The sequence below is a fragment of the Nerophis ophidion genome, linkage group LG23, assembly GCF_033978795.1.
Source record: "Nerophis ophidion isolate RoL-2023_Sa linkage group LG23, RoL_Noph_v1.0, whole genome shotgun sequence".
Classification (NCBI taxonomy): domain Eukaryota; kingdom Metazoa; phylum Chordata; class Actinopteri; order Syngnathiformes; family Syngnathidae; genus Nerophis; species Nerophis ophidion.
The window spans coordinates 38,162,725-38,181,049 of record NC_084633.1 but is presented as its reverse complement, the minus strand read 5'-3'; the positions used below and the strand labels follow the sequence as shown (position 1 = coordinate 38,181,049).

The 18,325-nt window shown below is 40.1% G+C and overlaps 1 protein-coding gene across 16 annotated transcripts in view; it reads right to left on the bottom strand.

The window, feature by feature from the left end:
* LOC133541212 (RNA binding protein fox-1 homolog 2-like) overlaps positions 1 to 18,325 on the bottom strand; it is a 176,455-nt gene that overhangs the window by 2,443 nt on the left and 155,687 nt on the right. For 12 of the 16 annotated variants that reach the window (XM_061884408.1, XM_061884419.1, XM_061884420.1 and 9 more), the window contains 3 exons: positions 8,051 to 8,157; positions 5,513 to 5,591; positions 248 to 1,688 (listed from right to left, as the gene is read on the bottom strand). In XM_061884408.1, coding sequence (XP_061740392.1) covers positions 1,644 to 1,688; positions 5,513 to 5,591; positions 8,051 to 8,157 — 231 coding nt within the window. In that variant the 3' untranslated portion in view covers positions 248 to 1,643. The remainder of the gene's footprint in view (positions 1 to 247; positions 1,689 to 5,512; positions 5,592 to 8,050; positions 8,158 to 18,325) is intronic. The other 4 variants (XM_061884412.1, XM_061884409.1, XM_061884411.1 and 1 more) reach the window with 4 other exon arrangements.

Sequence of the window (18,325 nt, the reverse complement as noted above, 5' to 3'; positions counted from 1 at the left end):
ACTACCTGCATGTGAGCAGTGTGTGAGTGCACTACACGGAATTCAGCAATGTGTGAGTGCACTACCTACATGTGTGTGAGTGCACTACCTGCATGTGTGTGAGTGCACTACCTGCATGTGAGCAGTGTGTGAGTGCACTACACGGAATTCAGCAATGTGTGAGTGCACTACCTACATGTGTGTGAGTGCACTACCTGCATGTGTGTGAGTGCACTACCTGCATGTGAGCAGTGTGTGAGTGCACTACCTGCATGTCAGCAGTGTGTGAGTGCACTACCTACATGTGTGTGAGTGCACTACCTGCATGTGTGTGAGTGCACTACCTGCATGTGAGCAGTGTGTGAGTGCACTACCTACATGTGTGTGAGTGCACTACCTGCATGTGTGTGAGTGCACTACCTGCATGTGAGCAGTGTTGAGTGCACTACCTGCATGTCAGCAGTGTGTGAGTGCACTACCTGCATGTGTGTGAGAGCACTACCCGCATGTCAGCAATGTGTGAGTGCACTACCTACATGTGTGTGAGTGCACTGCCTGCATGTCAGCAATGTGTGAGTGCACTACATGGAATTCAGCAATGTGTGAGTGCACTACCTAGATGTGTGTGAGTGCACTACACGGAAGTCAGCAATGTGTGAGTGAGTGCACTACCTACATGTGTGTGAGTGCACTACCTACATGTGTGGGAGTGCACTACCTGCATGTGTGTGAGTGCACTACCTGCATGTCAGCAGTGTGTGAGTGCACTACCTGCATGTGTGTGAGTGCACTACCCGCATGTGTGTGAGTGCACTACCTGCATGTGTGTGAGTGCACTACCCGCATGTGTGTGAGTGCACTACCCGCATGTGTGTGAGTGCACTACCTACATGTGTGGGAGTGCACTACCTGCATGTGTGTGAGTGCACTACCCGCATGTGTGGGAGTGCACTACCTGCATGTGTGTGAGTGCACTACCTGCATGTCAGCAGTGTGTGAGTGCACTACCTGCATGTGTGTGAGTGCACTACCCGCATGTGTGTGAGTGCACTACCTGCATGTGTGTGAGTGCACTACCCGGATGTTGTGTCCGTCAGGCCTCACAAGGTGGCGCTGTGCTGCTGGAGATGGATGAAAAGAAGTCTGGTGGCTAAGTGGAGCAGAAAGCAAACATAAAACTGAGGTAAAGTAGGGGGAACAACATGGGTGACTTTTTTCCCTTGTTTTTGGTAGCGACTGAGACAATAGTGGTTCCTGTCAGGCTGAGACTCTCGTCCAAAAAAAAGAACAATTCCTACAACTTTTTTTTTTTTTTTTTTTTTAAAAGACAGTTTAGGTTCCTGAACGCACCACTGCGCCGTAAGCAGCGTCTTCCAGTGGCTCGAGGGCGGATCTGGCGAGGATGTGGACTTTGTAGTGTAGGAAGATCCCGCGGGAACAGTCTCTCTCCTGGCAGACCTTCTAGTGTTTGGGAGAAGTTGGTGAAGTTTGTGCGGGTCGCACCCGGGGTCCTGGTCAGAGGGGGGGGGGGGGTGCTAATGAGACCAGGACAAAAAGGAGGGGGAGTCCAATATCAGAAAAGAAAGCAGGGTGTGTCTGCCAAACAAAGAGCTTTAAAAAAGGCCTGTGGGGAGATGTGAACTTCCTGGATGTCATCTGTGGCGTTAGTACGGAGCGAACCGGCTGTAGCCCGCTCGGTATAGACTGGCCTGGAAGACACAGGAGACAACACTTAGACTTTGGCAACATTACCCCAGCTGGTCTTCCCCTCAGGGAATAAAACACACTGGTTAGTCCCAAATTCAGTTGGATGACATACAGGCGGATTAAAAAAGGAAGAAAGGAGCACAGCTGCTACTTCAAAACAGAAGAGGAACTGGCCAAAACAGCTCTGTGGGCCGACAACCAGGAGCGCTTCAGACAGAACAGAGAGTGTGCTAGCAGACATAAGATAAAAGCAAGGAGGTTGGGAGAAAACACAACACGGGAACATTCTAGCTGCTTTAAACCTGACTATAGATGCAGAAAGAATACTTCCAAACATCTCCTTCTCGGTTTAGGCCATTTTCTTTTCCTGGAGCTTCCAGCAGACGGACTGCACAGCAGCTACCAAGAGACACCTGCTTAAAGACCACGTCGCTTCCCGGACTTGCAGTTTTTAACATCACATTCAAGTTTTGTATGAAAATTCAATAGAAGGGTACAAGAACATGAATATGGGGTGGATAAAAAAAAAAAAAAATCAATGTTGTTTTTCGGCCTTGCCGCTTACGTCCAGTAATTGTTCCAGATTCTCTGATATTTTAGCCTTCATATTGCACCACATATTTTCAATGTCTGGACCACAGGCAGGCCAGTCTAGTACCCGCACTCTTTTACTATGAAGCCACGCTGTTGTAACACCTGGCTTGGCATCGTCTGGCTGAAATAAGCAGGGGCGTCCATGCTTGGATGGCAACATATGTTGTTCCAAAAGCTGTATGTACCTTTCAGCATTAATGGTGCCTTCACAGATGTGTAAGTTACCCATGCCTTGGGAACTAATACACCCCCATACCATCACACATGCTGCCTAGAACACTTTCACCCTAGTCTGGATGGTTCTTTTCCTCTTTGGTCCAGAGGACACAACGTCCACAGTTTCCTTAAACAATTTGAAATGTGGACTCGTCAGACCACAGAACACTTTTCCACTTTGCATCAGTCCATCTTAGATGAGCTTGGGCCCGGCGAAGTGTTTCCGGGTGTTGTTGATAAATGAATTTGGCTTTGCATAGTAGAGTTTTAACTTGCAGACAGTGTTTTTTCCTAAGTCTTCCTGAGCCCATGATCACTCTCATATATAGTGTGAGAGTCCAGTCCATAGTGGATCTAACATAGTAGTGAGAGTCCAGTCCATAGTGGATCTAACATAATAGTGAGAGTCCAGTCCATAGCGGATCAAACATAATAGTGAGAGTCCAGTCCATAGTGGATCTAACATAGTAGTGAGAGTCCAGTCCATAGTGGATCTAACATAATAGTGAGAGTCCAGTCCATAGCGGATCAAACATAATAGTGAGAGTCCAGTCCATAGTGGATCTAACAAAATAGTGAGAGTCCAGTCCATAGCGGATCAAACATAATAGTGAGAGTCCAGTCCATAGTGGATCTAACAAAATAGTGAGAGTCCAGTCCATAGTGGATCTAACATAATAGTGAGAGTCCAGTCCATAGCGGATCAAACATAATAGTGTGAGAGTCCAGTCCATAGTGGATCTAACATAATAGTGAGAGTCCAGTCCATAGCGGATCAAACATAATAGTGTGAGAGTCCAGGCCATAGTGGATCTAACATAATAGTGAGAGTCCAGTCCATAGTTGATCTAACATAATAGTGAGAGTCCAGTCCATAGTGGATCTAACATAATAGTGAGAGTCCAGTCCATAGTTGATCTAACATAATAGTGAGAGTCCAGGCCATAGTGGATCTAACATAATAGTGAGAGTCCAGTCCATAGTGGATCTAAGATAATAGTGAGAGTCCAGTCCATAGTGGATCTAACATAATAGTGTGAGAGTCCAGGCCATAGTGGATCTAACATAATAGTGTGAAAGTCCAGTCCATAGTGGATCTAAGATAATAGTGAGAGTCCAGTCCATAGTGGATCTAAGATAATAGTGACAGTCCAGTCCATAGTGGATCTAACATAATAGTGTGAGTCCAGTCCATAGTGGATCTAACATAATAGTGAGAGTCCAGTCCATAGTGGATCTAACATAATCGTGAGAGTCCAGTCCATAGTGGATCTAACATAATAGTGTGAGAGTCCAGTCCATAGTGGATCTAACATAATAGTTAGAGTCCAGTCCATAGTGGATCTAAGATAATAGTGAGAGTCCAGTCCATAGTGGATCTAACATAATAGTTAGAGTCCAGTCCATAGTGGATCTAAGATAATAGTGAGAGTCCAGTCCATAGTGGATCTAACATAATAGTGTGAGAGTCCAGTCCATAGTGGATCTAACATAATAGTGTGAGAGTCCACTCCATAGTGGATCTAACATAATAGTGTGAGAGTCCAGTCCATAGTGGATCTAACATAATAGTGAGAGTCCAGTCCATAGTGGATCTAACATAATAGTGTGAGAGTCCACTCCATAGTGGATCTAACATAATAGTGTGAGAGTCCAGTCCATAGTGGATCCAACATAATAGTGAGAGTCCAGTCCGTAGTGGATCTAACATAATAGTGAGAGTCCAGTCCATAGTGGATCTAAGATAATAGTGAGAGTCCAGTCCATAGTGGATCTAACATAATAGTGTGAGAGTCCAGTCCATAGTGGATCTAACATTATAGTGTGAGAGTCCAGTCCATAGTGGATCTAACATAATAGTGAGAGTCCAGTCCATAGTGGATCTAACATAATAGTGAGAGTCCAGTCCATAGTGGATCTAACATAATCGTGAGAGTCCACTCCATAGTGGATCCAAGATAATAGTGAGAGTCCAGTCCATAGTGGATCCAAGATAATAGTGAGAGTCCAGTCCATAGTGGATCTAACATAATAGTGTGAGAGTCCAGTCCATAGTGGATCTAACATAATAGTGAGAGTCCAGTCCATAGTGGATCTAACATAATAGTGAGAGTCCAGTCCATAGTGGATCTAACATAATCGTGAGAGTCCAGTCCATAGTGGATCTAACATAATAGTGAGAGTCCAGTCCATAGTGGATCTAACATAATAGTGTGAGAGTCCAGTCCATAGTGGATCTAACATAATAGTGTGAGAGTCCAGTCCATAGTGGATCTAACATAATAGTGTGAGAGTCCAGTCCATAGTGGATCTAACATAATAGTGTGAGAGTCCAGTCCATAGTGGATTTAACATAATAGTGTGAGAGTCTAGTCCATAGTGGATCTAACATAATAGTGAGAGTCCAGTCCATAGTGGATCTAACATAATAGTGAGAGTCCAGTCCATAGTGGATCTGACATAATAGTGAGAGTCCAGTCCATAGTGGATCTAACAAAATAGTGAGAGTCCAGTCCATAGTGGATCTAACATAATAGTGAGAGTCCAGTCCATAGTGGATCTAACATAATAGTGAGAGTCCAGTCCATAGTGGATCTGACATAATAGTGAGAGTCCAGTCCATAGTGGATCTAACATAATAGTGAGAGTCCAGTCCATAGTGGATCTAACATAATAGTCGGGCCAGTAGGAGACCTTCCCGAGCAGAGACAGGTCAGACTTTTTAGTCTCCAAAAGTCTCCAATGTAACCACAAAAAGTAGCTTTATTTGAATACTCGCTAAATATTACACAACAACGCTCATCCCTCCTGCTCCGTCTTCTTATTCTCTGGCAGACCAGATGAAAAAGAGGAGTCACAGTGCATAACACCTTTTGGAGGCGGTCTGCTAAAATAAACGTGAGCTCTGACCTGCTGTAAGGACACCCGACAGTCGCAGACAGTCCCATCATCAAGTGTTTAGAGGAGAGGGCAAACACATAACATAAGAATGCTGACAATGTGAGTGTTCTCTCACCATGGCTCCCACATTGTAGGCGGCAGCAGCAGCGGGGGTTAGAGCGTGGTACGGATCCGCCGTGTAGACCCGTCCGTAACTGCAAGCACAAAGTCAGCATGAAGAGTGGGAGGATCAACAAAACACTAAGTCAATGACATGCACATCATATTATAGTCGGTTCTCAGCTCTGGTTACCGTGGAAACATTCACTCAAACACAGCCGCGTTATGAGCCTATTGATCCCAAAGCACTCTTATCCTATTACCTTCAACACATCCATTAGTGTGTCTCCGTGTGTGCGTGTGTGTGTGTGTCTCCGTGTGTGTGTGTGCGTGCGTGTGTGTGTGTGTATGCGTGTGTGTGTGTGTGTGTGTGTGTGTGTGCGGGGACACACTTCTGAACAAATTGTAGTTCAGCAGTCAGAGAATTGTGAGTTTTCAACAACATATCGGGGTTATTGTCATCACGTCATTGTTAGATGTGGCCACAGGGTAGTCATACTCACTTGTAACACACTTTTATTGAAAACAATAAATATATTTTCTTGGCAGAATAAATGTTATAAAATAATATTGTTCTGGTTAACTCATTTTTTTAATGTGAGTGTTTAAATATGTTTGTCTTCTACAGTTTGAATTTTTTTTTTTTTTTTTAATGATAGATAAAAAAAAATGGCAGCACGGTAAGAGAGAGGTTAGTGCATGTGCCTCACAATACAAAGGTCCTAGGTTCGATCCTGTGCTCGGGATCTTTCTGTGTGGAGTTTGCATGTTCTCCCCGTGACAGCGTGGGTTCCCTCCGGATACTCCGGCTTCCTACCCCCTCCAAAGACATGCACCTGGGGATAGGCCCCTCCCACCCCCAAAGACAAGCACCTGTGCATAGGCCCCTCCCACCCCCAAAGACATGCACATGGGGACAGGCCCCTACCGCCTCCAAAGACATGCACCTGGGGATAGGCCCCTCCCACCTCCAAAGACATGCACCTGGATGTAGGCCCCTCCCACCCCCAAAGACATACACCTGGGGACAGGCCCCTCCCGCCTCCAAAGACATGCAACTTGGGATAGGCTCCTCCCACCTCCAAAGACATGCACCTGGGGATAGGCCCCTCCCACCTCCAAAGACATGCACCTGGGGATAGGCCCCTCCCGCCTCCAAAGACATGCACCTGGGGATAGGCCCCTCCCGCCTCCAAAGACATGCAACTTGGGATAGGCTCCTCCCACCTCCAAAGACATGCACCTGGGGATAGGCCCCTCCCACCTCCAAAGACATGCACCTGGGGATAGGCCCCTCCCACCTCCAAAGACATGCACCTGGGGATAGGCCCCTCCCACCCCCAAAGACAAGCACCTGTGCATAGGCCCCTCCCACCCCCAAAGACATGCACATGGGGATAGGCCCCTCCCACCCCCAAAGACATGCACCTGGGGATAGGCCCCTCCCACCTCCAAAGACATGCACCTGGATGTAGGCCCCTCCCACCCCCAAAGACATACACCTGGGGACAGGCCCCTCCCGCCTCCAAAGACATGCACCTGGGGATAGGCCCCTCCCACCTCCAAAGACATGCACCTGGGGATAGGCCCCTCCCACCTCCAAAGACATGCACCTGGGGATAGGCCCCTCCCACCTCCAAAGACATGCACCTGGGGATAGGCCCCTCCCACCTCCAAAGACATGCACCTGGGGATAGTTTGATTGGCAGCACTTAACGGTCCCTAATGTGTGAATGTTGTACATCTGTGTTGAAGTAGCGACTTGTCCAGGGTGTACCCCGCCTACCGCCCGAATGTAGCTCCAGCGACCCCAAAAATACATTGGATCACTTCACTACTGTGGGTGTAATTTTATATACATGTATATATATAATGTGTGTGTGTGTGTATGTATATATGTATATGTGTGTGTTTATATGTAGTCATATACATGTATATGTATATATATATATATGTGTGTTTGTGTATATATACACACATATATACATATATGTATATATATAAAATATAAATATACATGTGTGTGTGTATATACACATATACATATTATGTATATGATTAAAACTGAGACCTCATGAGTTTAAAAAGGAATCTGGCCGAGGAAGATTTCAATTCATCTTAAAAGCCTGACAAATTTGAAGCCATTACTTTGTCGCCATCTTGTGGACAACGTGAGTAATTCAGGCTTTAATTTCACAAAGAATTCAATGGCGCACAAAATGTATTTATATGTACCAGAAGGAAACAACCTTCCCTTGTCATGGTGCAAAAAAACCGCAGACATGGTCTGCAACACAACCTGCTCACTCAATAAAAGACGTCCATGCACCTGAACACAAATCTGAATGACACCCATTACAAGGCATGATGGGAAATAACACCCGCCACACTACTTATCCATGTGTGCCGCATTCTAGCTGCTTGATGATTCCAATTCAAGTGATTTTAATTCATTTCAATGTTGATTGTAAGATACAAGTGTTTACAAGACAGCAACTCCGTTGTTAGTACTTTGTCCTGCTCCGGGGGCTCTGTGGCCCAGGTGTGTCCTCACCTGTCACTGTATGCGGCAGCTGCGGCGGTGGCTCCGGTTACGGCCGCCGGTTGAGCATAGCGATATGCAGCAGCGGCGGCGGCGGCGGCAGCAGCAGGATAGCCCCCCTGGAAACACACACACACTCAATGAAGGGTCTCCCTGGAGGACTAGACTACAATGAATGTATTATGTCCTATACTTTATTAGTCTCTATGGCCAGGAAGTACAGCACACATGCCATGAATCACAGAATGGAACACAAATGTCATTCTTAATACCACCAATTCCATACTATAAGCCGCAACTTTTTTTCTGCGCTTCGAAACCTGCAGCTTATAAAACAGTGCGGATAATACATGGATTTCACTTCACTGACAGCTGTAACGCAAAGTTATAGATATAAAAACAAGCAGATACATTAATTAGGTGTAATTTATTAGGTGTATTATTGTTTGTGCCGTTCAGCCTTCAAGCCGTTCATAGCATTTCTACTCGTATGGTTCTTTATTCATCACTCTAAGCAACGTTGGTAAGTTTTACAATATAACTACAACTATTCTTACTTACTAAAACATCCCATGTGTGATGTCCGTAGGAGTGCTTATTTATATTTGTACGTGTCATCGTAACGTGATCAAGCTAGCGTCGTTAGCATTGGCTAATGTGCTAACAAATTACTCCAAGCAACGTTAATACATTTTACAATATAACTAAAACTATTCTTACTTACTAAAACATCCCATGTGTGATGTCTGTAGGAGTGCTTATTTATATTTGTACGTGTCATCGTAATGTGATCAAGCTAGCGTCGTTAGCATTAGCTAATGTGCTAACAAAATACTCCAAGCAACGTTAATACATTTTACAATATAACTAAAACTACTCTTACTTACCAAAGCATCCCATGTGTGATGTCTGTAGGAGTGCTTATTTATATTTGTACGTGTCATCGTAATGTGATCAAGCTAGCGTCGTTAGCATTGGCTAATGTGCTAACAAAATACTCCAAGCAACGTTAATACATTTTACAATATAACTAAAACTACTCTTACTTACTAAAGTATCCCATGTGTGATGTCTGTAGGAGTGCTTATTTATATTTGTACGTGTCATCGTAATGTGATCAAGCTAGCGTCGTTAGCATTAGCTAATGTGCTAACAAATTACTCCAAGCAACGTTAATACATTTTACAATATAACTAAAACCATTCGTACTTACTAAAGCATCCCATGTGTGATGTCTGTAGGAGTGCTTATTTATATTTGGACGTGTTATCGTAATGTGATCAAGCTAGCGTCGTTAGCATTGGCTAATGTGCTAACAAATTACTCCAAGCAACGTTAATACATTTTACAATATAACTAAAACTACTCTTACTTACTAAAACATCCCATGTGTGATTTCCGTAGGAGTGCTTATTTGTATTTGTACGTGTCATCGTAATGTGATCAAGCTAGCGTCGTTAGCATTGGCTAATGTGCTAACAAAATACTCCAAGCAACGTTAATACATTTTACAATATAACTAAAACTATTCTTACTTACTAAAGCATCCCATGTGTGATGTCTGTAGGAGTGCTTATTTTTATTTGTACGTGTCATCGTAATGTGATCAAGCTAGCGTCGTTAGCATTGGCTAATATGCTAACAAAATACTCCAAGCAACGTTAATAAATTTTACAATATAACTAAAACTACTCTTACTAACTAAAGCATCCCATGTGTGATGTCTGTAGGAATGCTTATTTATATTTGTACGTGTCATCGTAATGTGATCAAGCCAGCGTCTTTAGCATTAGCTAATGTGCTAACAAATTACTCCAAGCAACGTTAATACATTTTACAATATAACTAAAACCATTCGTACTTACTAAAGCATCCCATGTGTGATGTCTGTAGGAGTGCTTATTTATATTTGGACATGTTATCGTAATGTGATCAAGCTAGCGTCGTTAGCATTGGCTAATGTGCTAACAAATTACTCCAAGCAATGTTAATACATTTTACAATATAACTAAAACTACTCTTACTTACTAAAACATCCCATGTGTGATTTCCGTAGGAGTGCTTATTTGTATTTGGACGTGTCATCGTAATGTGATCAAGCTAGCGTCGTTAGCATTAGCTAATGTGCTAACAAAATACTCCAAGCAACGTTAATACATTTTACAATATAACTAAAACTATTCTTACTTACTAAAACATCCCATGTGTGATGTCCGTAGGAGTGCTTATTTGTGTTTGGACGTGTCATCGTAATGTGATCAAGCTAGCATTGTTAGCATTGGCTAATGTGCTAACAAAATACTCCAAGCAACGTTAATACATTTTACAATATAACTAAAACTATTCTTACTTACTAAAACATCCCATGTGTGATGTCCGTAGGAGTGCTTATTTATATTTGTACGTGTCATCGTAATGTGATCAAGCTAGCGTCGTTAGCATTAGCTAATGTGCTAACAAATTACTCCAAGCAACGTTAATACATTTTACAATATAACTAAAACTATTCTTACTTACTAAAACATCCCATGTGTGATGTCCATAGGAGTGCTTATTTGTATTTGGACGTGTCATCGTAATGTGATCAAGCTAGCGTCGTTAGCATTGGCTAATGTGCTAACAAAATACTCCAAGCAACGTTAATACATTTTACAATATAACTAAAACTACTCTTACTTACTAAAGCATCCCATGTGTGATGTCCGTAGGAGTGCTTATTTGTATTTGGACGTGTCATCGTAATGTGATCAAGCTAGCGTCGTTAGCATTGGCTAATGTGCTAACAAAATACTCCAAGCAACGTTAATACATTTTACAATATAAATAAAACTACTCTTACTTACTAAAGCATCCCATGTGTGATGTCTGTAGGAGTGCTTATTTTTATTTGTACGTGTCATCGTAACGTGATCAAGCTAGCATCGTTAGCATTGGCTAATGTGCTAACAAAATACGCCAAGCAACGTTAATACATTTTACAATATAACTAAAACTACTCTTACTTACTAAAGCATCCCATGTGTGATGTCTGTAGGAGTGCTTATTTTTATTTGTACGTGTCATCGTAATGTGATCAAGCTAGCGTCGTTAGCATTGGCTAATGTGCTAACAAAATACTCCAAGCAACGTTAATACATTTTACAATATAACTAAAACCATTCGTACTTACTAAAGCATCCCATGTGTGATGTCTGTAGGAGTGCTTATTTATATTTGTACGTGTCATCGTAATGTGATCAAGCTAGCGTCGTTAGCATTAGCTAATGTGCTAACAAAATACTCCAAGCAACGTTAATACATTTTACAATATAACTAAAACTACTCTTACTTACTAAAACATCCCATGTGTGATGTCTGTAGGAGTGCTTATTTGTATTTGGACGTGTCATCGTAATGTGATCAAGCTAGCGTCGTTAGCATTACCTAATGTGCTAACAAAATACTCCAAGCAACGTTAATACATTTTACAATATAACTAAAACTATTCTTACTTACTAAAGCATCCCATGTGTGATGTCCATAGGAGTGCTTATTTGTATTTGGACGTGTCATCGTAATGTGATCAAGCTAGCGTCGTTAGCATTGGCTAATGTGCTAACAAAATACTCCAAGCAACGTTAATACATTTTACAATATAACTAAAACTACTCTTACTTACTAAAGCATCCCATGTGTGATGTCCGTAGGAGTGCTTATTTGTATTTGTACGTGTCATCGTAATGTGATCAAGCTAGCGTCGTTAGCATTGGCTAATGTGCTAACAAAATACTCCAAGCAACGTTAATACATTTTACAATATAACTAAAACTACTCTTACTTACTAAAACATCCCATGTGTGATGTCCGTAGGAGTGCTTATTTGTATTTGGACGTGTCATCGTAATGTGATCAAGCTAGCGTCGTTAGCATTAGCTAATGTGCTAACAAATTACTCCAAGCAACGTTAATACATTTTACAATATAACTAAAACTATTCTTACTTACTAAAGCATCCCATGTGTGATGTCTGTAGGTGTGCTTATTTTTTTTGTACGTGTCATCGTAATGTGATCAAGCTAGCGTCGTTAGCATTAGCTAATGTGCTAACAAAATACTCCAAGCAACGTTAATACATTTTACAATATAACTAAAACTACTCTTACTTACTAAAGCATCCCATGTGTGATGTCCGTAGGAGTGCTTATTTGTATTTGGACGTGTCATCGTAATGTGATCAAGCTAGCGTCGTTAGCATTAGCTAATGTGCTAACAAAATACTCCAAGCAACGTTAATACATTTTACAATATAACTAAAACTACTCTTACTTACTAAAGCATCCCATGTGTGATGTCCGTAGGAGTGCTTATTTATATTTGTACGTGTCATCGTAATGTGATCAAGCTAGCGTCGTTAGCATTAGCTAATGTGCTAACAAATTACTCCAAGCAACGTTAATACATTTTACAATATAACTAAAACTATTCTTACTTACTAAAGCATCCCATGTGTGATGTCTGTAGGAGTGCTTATTTGTATTTGGACGTGTCATCGTAATGTGATCAAGCTAGCGTCGTTAGCATTAGCTAATGTGCTAACAAAATACTCCAAGCAACGTTAATACATTTTACAATATAACTAAAACTACTCTTACTTACTAAAGCATCCCATGTGTGATGTCCGTAGGTGTGCTTATTTTTTTTTGTACGTGTCATCGTAATGTGATCAAGCTAGCGTCGTTAGCATTGGCTAATGTGCTAACAAAATACTCCAAGCAACGTTAATACATTTTACAATATAACTAAAACTATTCTTACTTACTAAAACATCCCATGTGTGATTTCCGTAGGAGTACTTATTTGTGTTTGGACGTGTCATCGTAATGTGATCAAGCTAGCGTCGTTAGCATTAGCTAATGTGCTAACAAATTACTCCAAACAACGTTAATACATTTTACAATATAACTAAAACTATTCTTACTTACTAAAGCATCCCATGTGTGATGTCTGTAGGTGTGCTTGTTTTTTTTTGTACGTGTCATCGTAATGTGATCAAGCTAGCGTCGTTAGCATTGGCTAATGTGCTAACAAAATACTCCAAGCAACGTTAATACATTTTACAATATAACTAAAACTACTCTTACTTACTAAAGCATCCCATGTGTGATGTCTGTAGGAGTGCTTATTTATATTTGTACGTGTCATCGTAATGTGATCAAGCTAACATCGTTAGCATTGGCTAATGTGCTAAGAAAATATTCCAAGCAACGTTAATACATTTTACAATATAACTAAAACTACTCTTACTTACTAAAGCATCCCATGTGTGATGTCTGTAGGAGTGCTTATTTATATTTGTACGTGTCATCGTAATGTGATCAAGCTAGCGTCGTTAGCATTAGCTAATGTGCTAACAAATTACTCCAAGCAACATTAATACATTTTACAATATAACTAAAACTATTCTTACTTACTAAAACATCCCATGTGTGATGTCTGTAGGAGTGCTTATTTGTGTTTGGACGTGTCATCGTAATGTGATCAAGCTAGCGTCGTTAGCATTGGCTAATGTGCTAACAAAATACTCCAAGCAACGTTAATACATTTTACAATATAACTAAAACTATTCTTACTTACTAAAGCATCCCATGTGTGATGTCTGTAGGAGTGCTTATTTTTATTTGTACGTGTCATCGTAATGTGATCAAGCTAGCGTCGTTAGCATTGGCTAATATGCTAACAAAATACTCCAAGCAACGTTAATAAATTTTACAATATAACTAAAACTACTCTTACTAACTAAAGCATCCCATGTGTGATGTCTGTAGGAGTGCTTATTTACATTTGTACGTGTCATCATAATGTGATCAAGCCAGCGTCTTTAGCATTAGCTAATGTGCTAACAAATTACTCCAAGCAACCTTAATACATTTTACAATATAACTAAAACCATTCGTACTTACTAAAGCATCCCATGTGTGATGTCTGTAGGAGTGCTTATTTATATTTGGACGTGTTATCGTAATGTGATCAAGCTAGCGTCGTTAGCATTGGCTAATGTGCTAACAAATTACTCCAAGCAACGTTAATACATTTTACAATATAACTAAAACTATTCTTACTTACTAAAGCATCCCATGTGTGATGTCTGTAGGAGTGCTTATTTTTATTTGTACGTGTCATCGTAATGTGATCAAGCTAGCGTCGTTAGCATTGGCTAATGTGCTAACAAAATACTCCAAGCAACGTTAATACATTTTACAATATAACTAAAACTACTCTTACTTACTAAAGCATCCCATGTGTGATGTCTGTAGGAGTGCTTATTTGTATTTGGACGTGTCATCATAATGTGATCAAGCTAGCGTCGTTAGCATTAGCTAATGTGCTAACAAATTACTCCAAGCAACGTTAATACATTTTACAATATAACTAAAACTATTCTTACTTACTAAAGCATCCCATGTGTGATGTCTGTAGGAGTGCTTATTTATATTTGTACGTGTCATCGTAATGTGATCAAGCTAGCGTCGTTAGCATTGGCTAATGTGCTAACAAATTACTCCAAGCAACGTTAATACATTTTACAATATAACTAAAACCATTCGTACTTACTAAAGCATCCCATGTGTGATGTCTGTAGGAGTGCTTATTTTTATTTGTACGTGTCATCGTAATGTGATCAAGCTAGCATCGTTAGCATTGGCTAATGTGCTAACAAAATACTCCAAGTAACGTTAATACATTTTACAATATAACTAAAACTATTCTTACTTACTAAAACATCCCATGTGTGATGTCTGTAAGAGTGCTTATTTATATTTGTACGAGCCATTGTAATGTGATCAAGCTAGCATTGTTAGCATTAGCTAATGTGCTAACAAAATACTCCAAGCAACGTTAATACATTTTACAATATAACTAAAACTATTCTTACTTACAAAAGTGTCCCATGTGTGGTGTCTCTAGGAGTGTTTTCATGCATATTCTTACGTGCTATCATAATGTAATCAAGCTAGCATCATTAGCATTAGCTAATATGCTAACAAATCACTCCAAGCAACATTGGTAAGTTTTACAATATAACTAAAACTATTCTTACTTACTAAAGCATCCCATGTGTGATGTCTGTAGGAGTGCTTATTTATATTTGTACGTGCCATCGTAATGTGATCAAGCTAGGGTTGTTAGCCTTAGCTAATATACTAACAAAGCACTCCAAGCAGCGTTGGCAAGTTTTACAATATAACTAAAACTATTCTTACTTACTAAAGCGTCCCATGTGTGATGTCTGACAGTGTTTTCAAGCGTATTTGTACGTGCCATCGTAATGTGATCAGCTAGCATCGTTAGCATTAGCTAATGTGCTAACAAATTACTCCAAGCAACGTTGATAAATTTTATAATATAACTAAAACTATTCTTACTTACTAAAGCATCCCATGTGTGATGTCTGTAGGAGTGCTTATTTATATTTGTACGTGCCATCGTAATGTGATCAAGCTAGGGTTGTTAGCCTTAGCTAATATACTAACAAAGCACTCCAAGCAGCGTTTGTTAGTTTTACAATATAACTAAAACTATTTTTACTCACTAAAGTGTCCCATGTGTGGTGTCTCTAGGAGTGTTTTCATGCATATTGTTACGTGCTATCATAATGTAATCAAGCTAGCATCGTTAGCATTAGCTAATATGCTAACAAATCACTCCAAGCAACGTTGGTAAGATTTACAATATAACTAAAACTATTCTTGCTTACAAAAGCGTGCCATGTGTGATGTCTGAAGGAGTTTTTTTCATGGGTATTTGTACATGCCATTGTAATGTGATCAAGTTAGCGTCATTAGCATTAGCTAATATGCTAAAAAATCATTTCAAGCAACATTGGTAAGTTTTACAATATAACTAAAACCATTCTTGCTTACTAAAGTGTCCCATGTGTGGTGTCTGTAGGAGTTTTTATGCATATTCTTACATGCTATCATAATGTAATCAAGCTAACATCATTAGCATTGGCTAATATGCTAACAAATCAATCCCAGCAACGTTTGTTCGTTTTACAATACAACTAAAACCATTCTTGCTTACTAAAGCGTCCAATGTGCGATGTCTGTAGGAGTGTTCATGTATATTTGCACGTGCCACCGTAATGTAATCAAGCTAGTGCCGTTAGCATTAGCTAATGTGCTAACAAATCACTCCAAGAAATGTTGGTAAGTTTTACAATATAATTAAAACTATTCTTGCTTACTAAAGCATCCCATGTGTGATGTCTGTAGGAGTCTATTCATGCGTATTTGTACGTGCTATTGTAATGTGATCAAACTAGCATCGTTAGCAAGTGATCAAGTTACTGTTGTTAGCATTAGCTAATATGCTAACAAATCACTCCAAACAACGTTGGTAAGTTTTACAATATAACTAAAACTATTCTTACTTACTAAAGCGTCCCACGTGTGATGTCTGTCAGTGTTTTCAAGCGTATTTGTACGTGCCATCGTAATGTGATCAAGCTAGCATCTTTAGCATTAGCTAATATGCTAACAAATTACTCCAAGCAACGTTGGTAAGTTTTACAATATAACTAAAACTATTCTTGCTTATAAAAGCGTCCCATGTGTGACGTCTGTAGGAGTGTTAATTTTATATTTGTAACGTGCCATCGGAATGTGATCAAGCTAGCGTCGTGAGCATTAGCTAATATGCTAATAAATCACTCCAAGCAACATTGGTAAGTTTTACAACATAACTAAAACCATTCTTGCTTACTAAAGTGTCCCATGTGTGGTGTATGTCGGAGTGTTTGCATGCATATTCTTGCGTGCTATCATAATGTATTTAAGCTAGCGTTGTTAGCATTGGCTAAAATGCTAAAAAATCACTCCAAGCAACGTTGGTAAGTTTTACAATGTAACACATTTTTTCCTTTTACAATTTGGTGGGTGCGGCTTATACTCAGGTGCGGCTAATACATGGAAAACAACTTTATTTCTAATATCTAGCGGGTGCGGCCTATACACCGGTGCGCTCTATAGTCTGGAAAATGAACAAAGTGAAATGTTTTTTGGAGTTGGACTGTACAGAAGACGGATAGTAAACAATAGCACACACATGTGACTGTCTCATCATAAAGGGAAATTATTCAACTAACTAGATGAAGCAATTCCTAGAGGAATTGTGTGTGTAAATGCTCCAATGCTAAAGTTGAACTGAAATCCTGGAATTTTTTTTTAGAATTGTTAAAGTCAAGCCCACAATTCCCAAGCGGGCTGAATATTTTGAAGTTGGAGCAGTTTGAATCAGATGAAAAATGTGGGAGTTGTGGAATTTTGAAGTATGTTCCGTTCATTTCAACGGATTATGGGAATTTCAGGAAAAGCGGGAATTTTTTTGAAAAGGGTAAAAAACTTGAATGTGTTGGTGTTGCAATGTTTCAAACTGGTCGAGATATGTTGTAGAAGGAACATTTGTAATTAAGAAATGGTATTAAGGAATTCCTGGAATTTTGGGAAAACCAGGAATTTTAAAAATCCTGATTAAAAGAAATGTTTTGACGGTGGAACGGTTGAAGTGGACTGAAAAATGTGGAAGGAGTAGTTGCCAGAGAAAAGTGTCAAAAAAAGGTTTGGAAAAAAATGGGAATTCCTGGATTTTTTTTTTTTTACTTGGGGAAAAAGTACTTTCAATTTCCAGGAATGTGTTGAAGGTGGAATGGATTGAATTGGATGAAAAATGTGGAAATGGTTTAAGTTTGAAAAATGGCCAATTTCAATTACAATGAGAAAAATGTCCTGGAAAACTTGAAATCTGGGAATTTGGGGACTTCATCAAGGAAAAGCCTGCGATTCCTGAATAAGCTGAACAGTTTGAAGTTGGAACGCTTTGAATCGGGTGGAAAATGTGGAAGGTAGAGCGCGGCAAAATTTAAATAATAATAAGAAGAAGTAGAACTAGAAGAGGCAATTGTGTGTGTAAATGCTCCAATGCTGAAGTTGAACTGAAATCCTGGATTTTTTTTTTTAGAATTGTTAAAGTCAAGCACACAATTCCCAAACGGGCTGAATATTTTGAAGTTGGAGCAGTTTGAATCAGATGAAAAATGTGGGAGTTGTGGAATTTTGAAGTATGTTCCGTTCATTTCAACGGATTATGGGAATTTCAGGAAAAGCGGGAATTTTTTTGAAAAGGGTAAAAAACTTGAATGTGTTGGTGTTGCAATGTTTCAAATTGGTCGAGATATGTTGTAGAAGGAACATTTGTAATTAAGAAATGGTATTAAGGAATTCCTGGAATTTCGGGAAAACCAGGAAT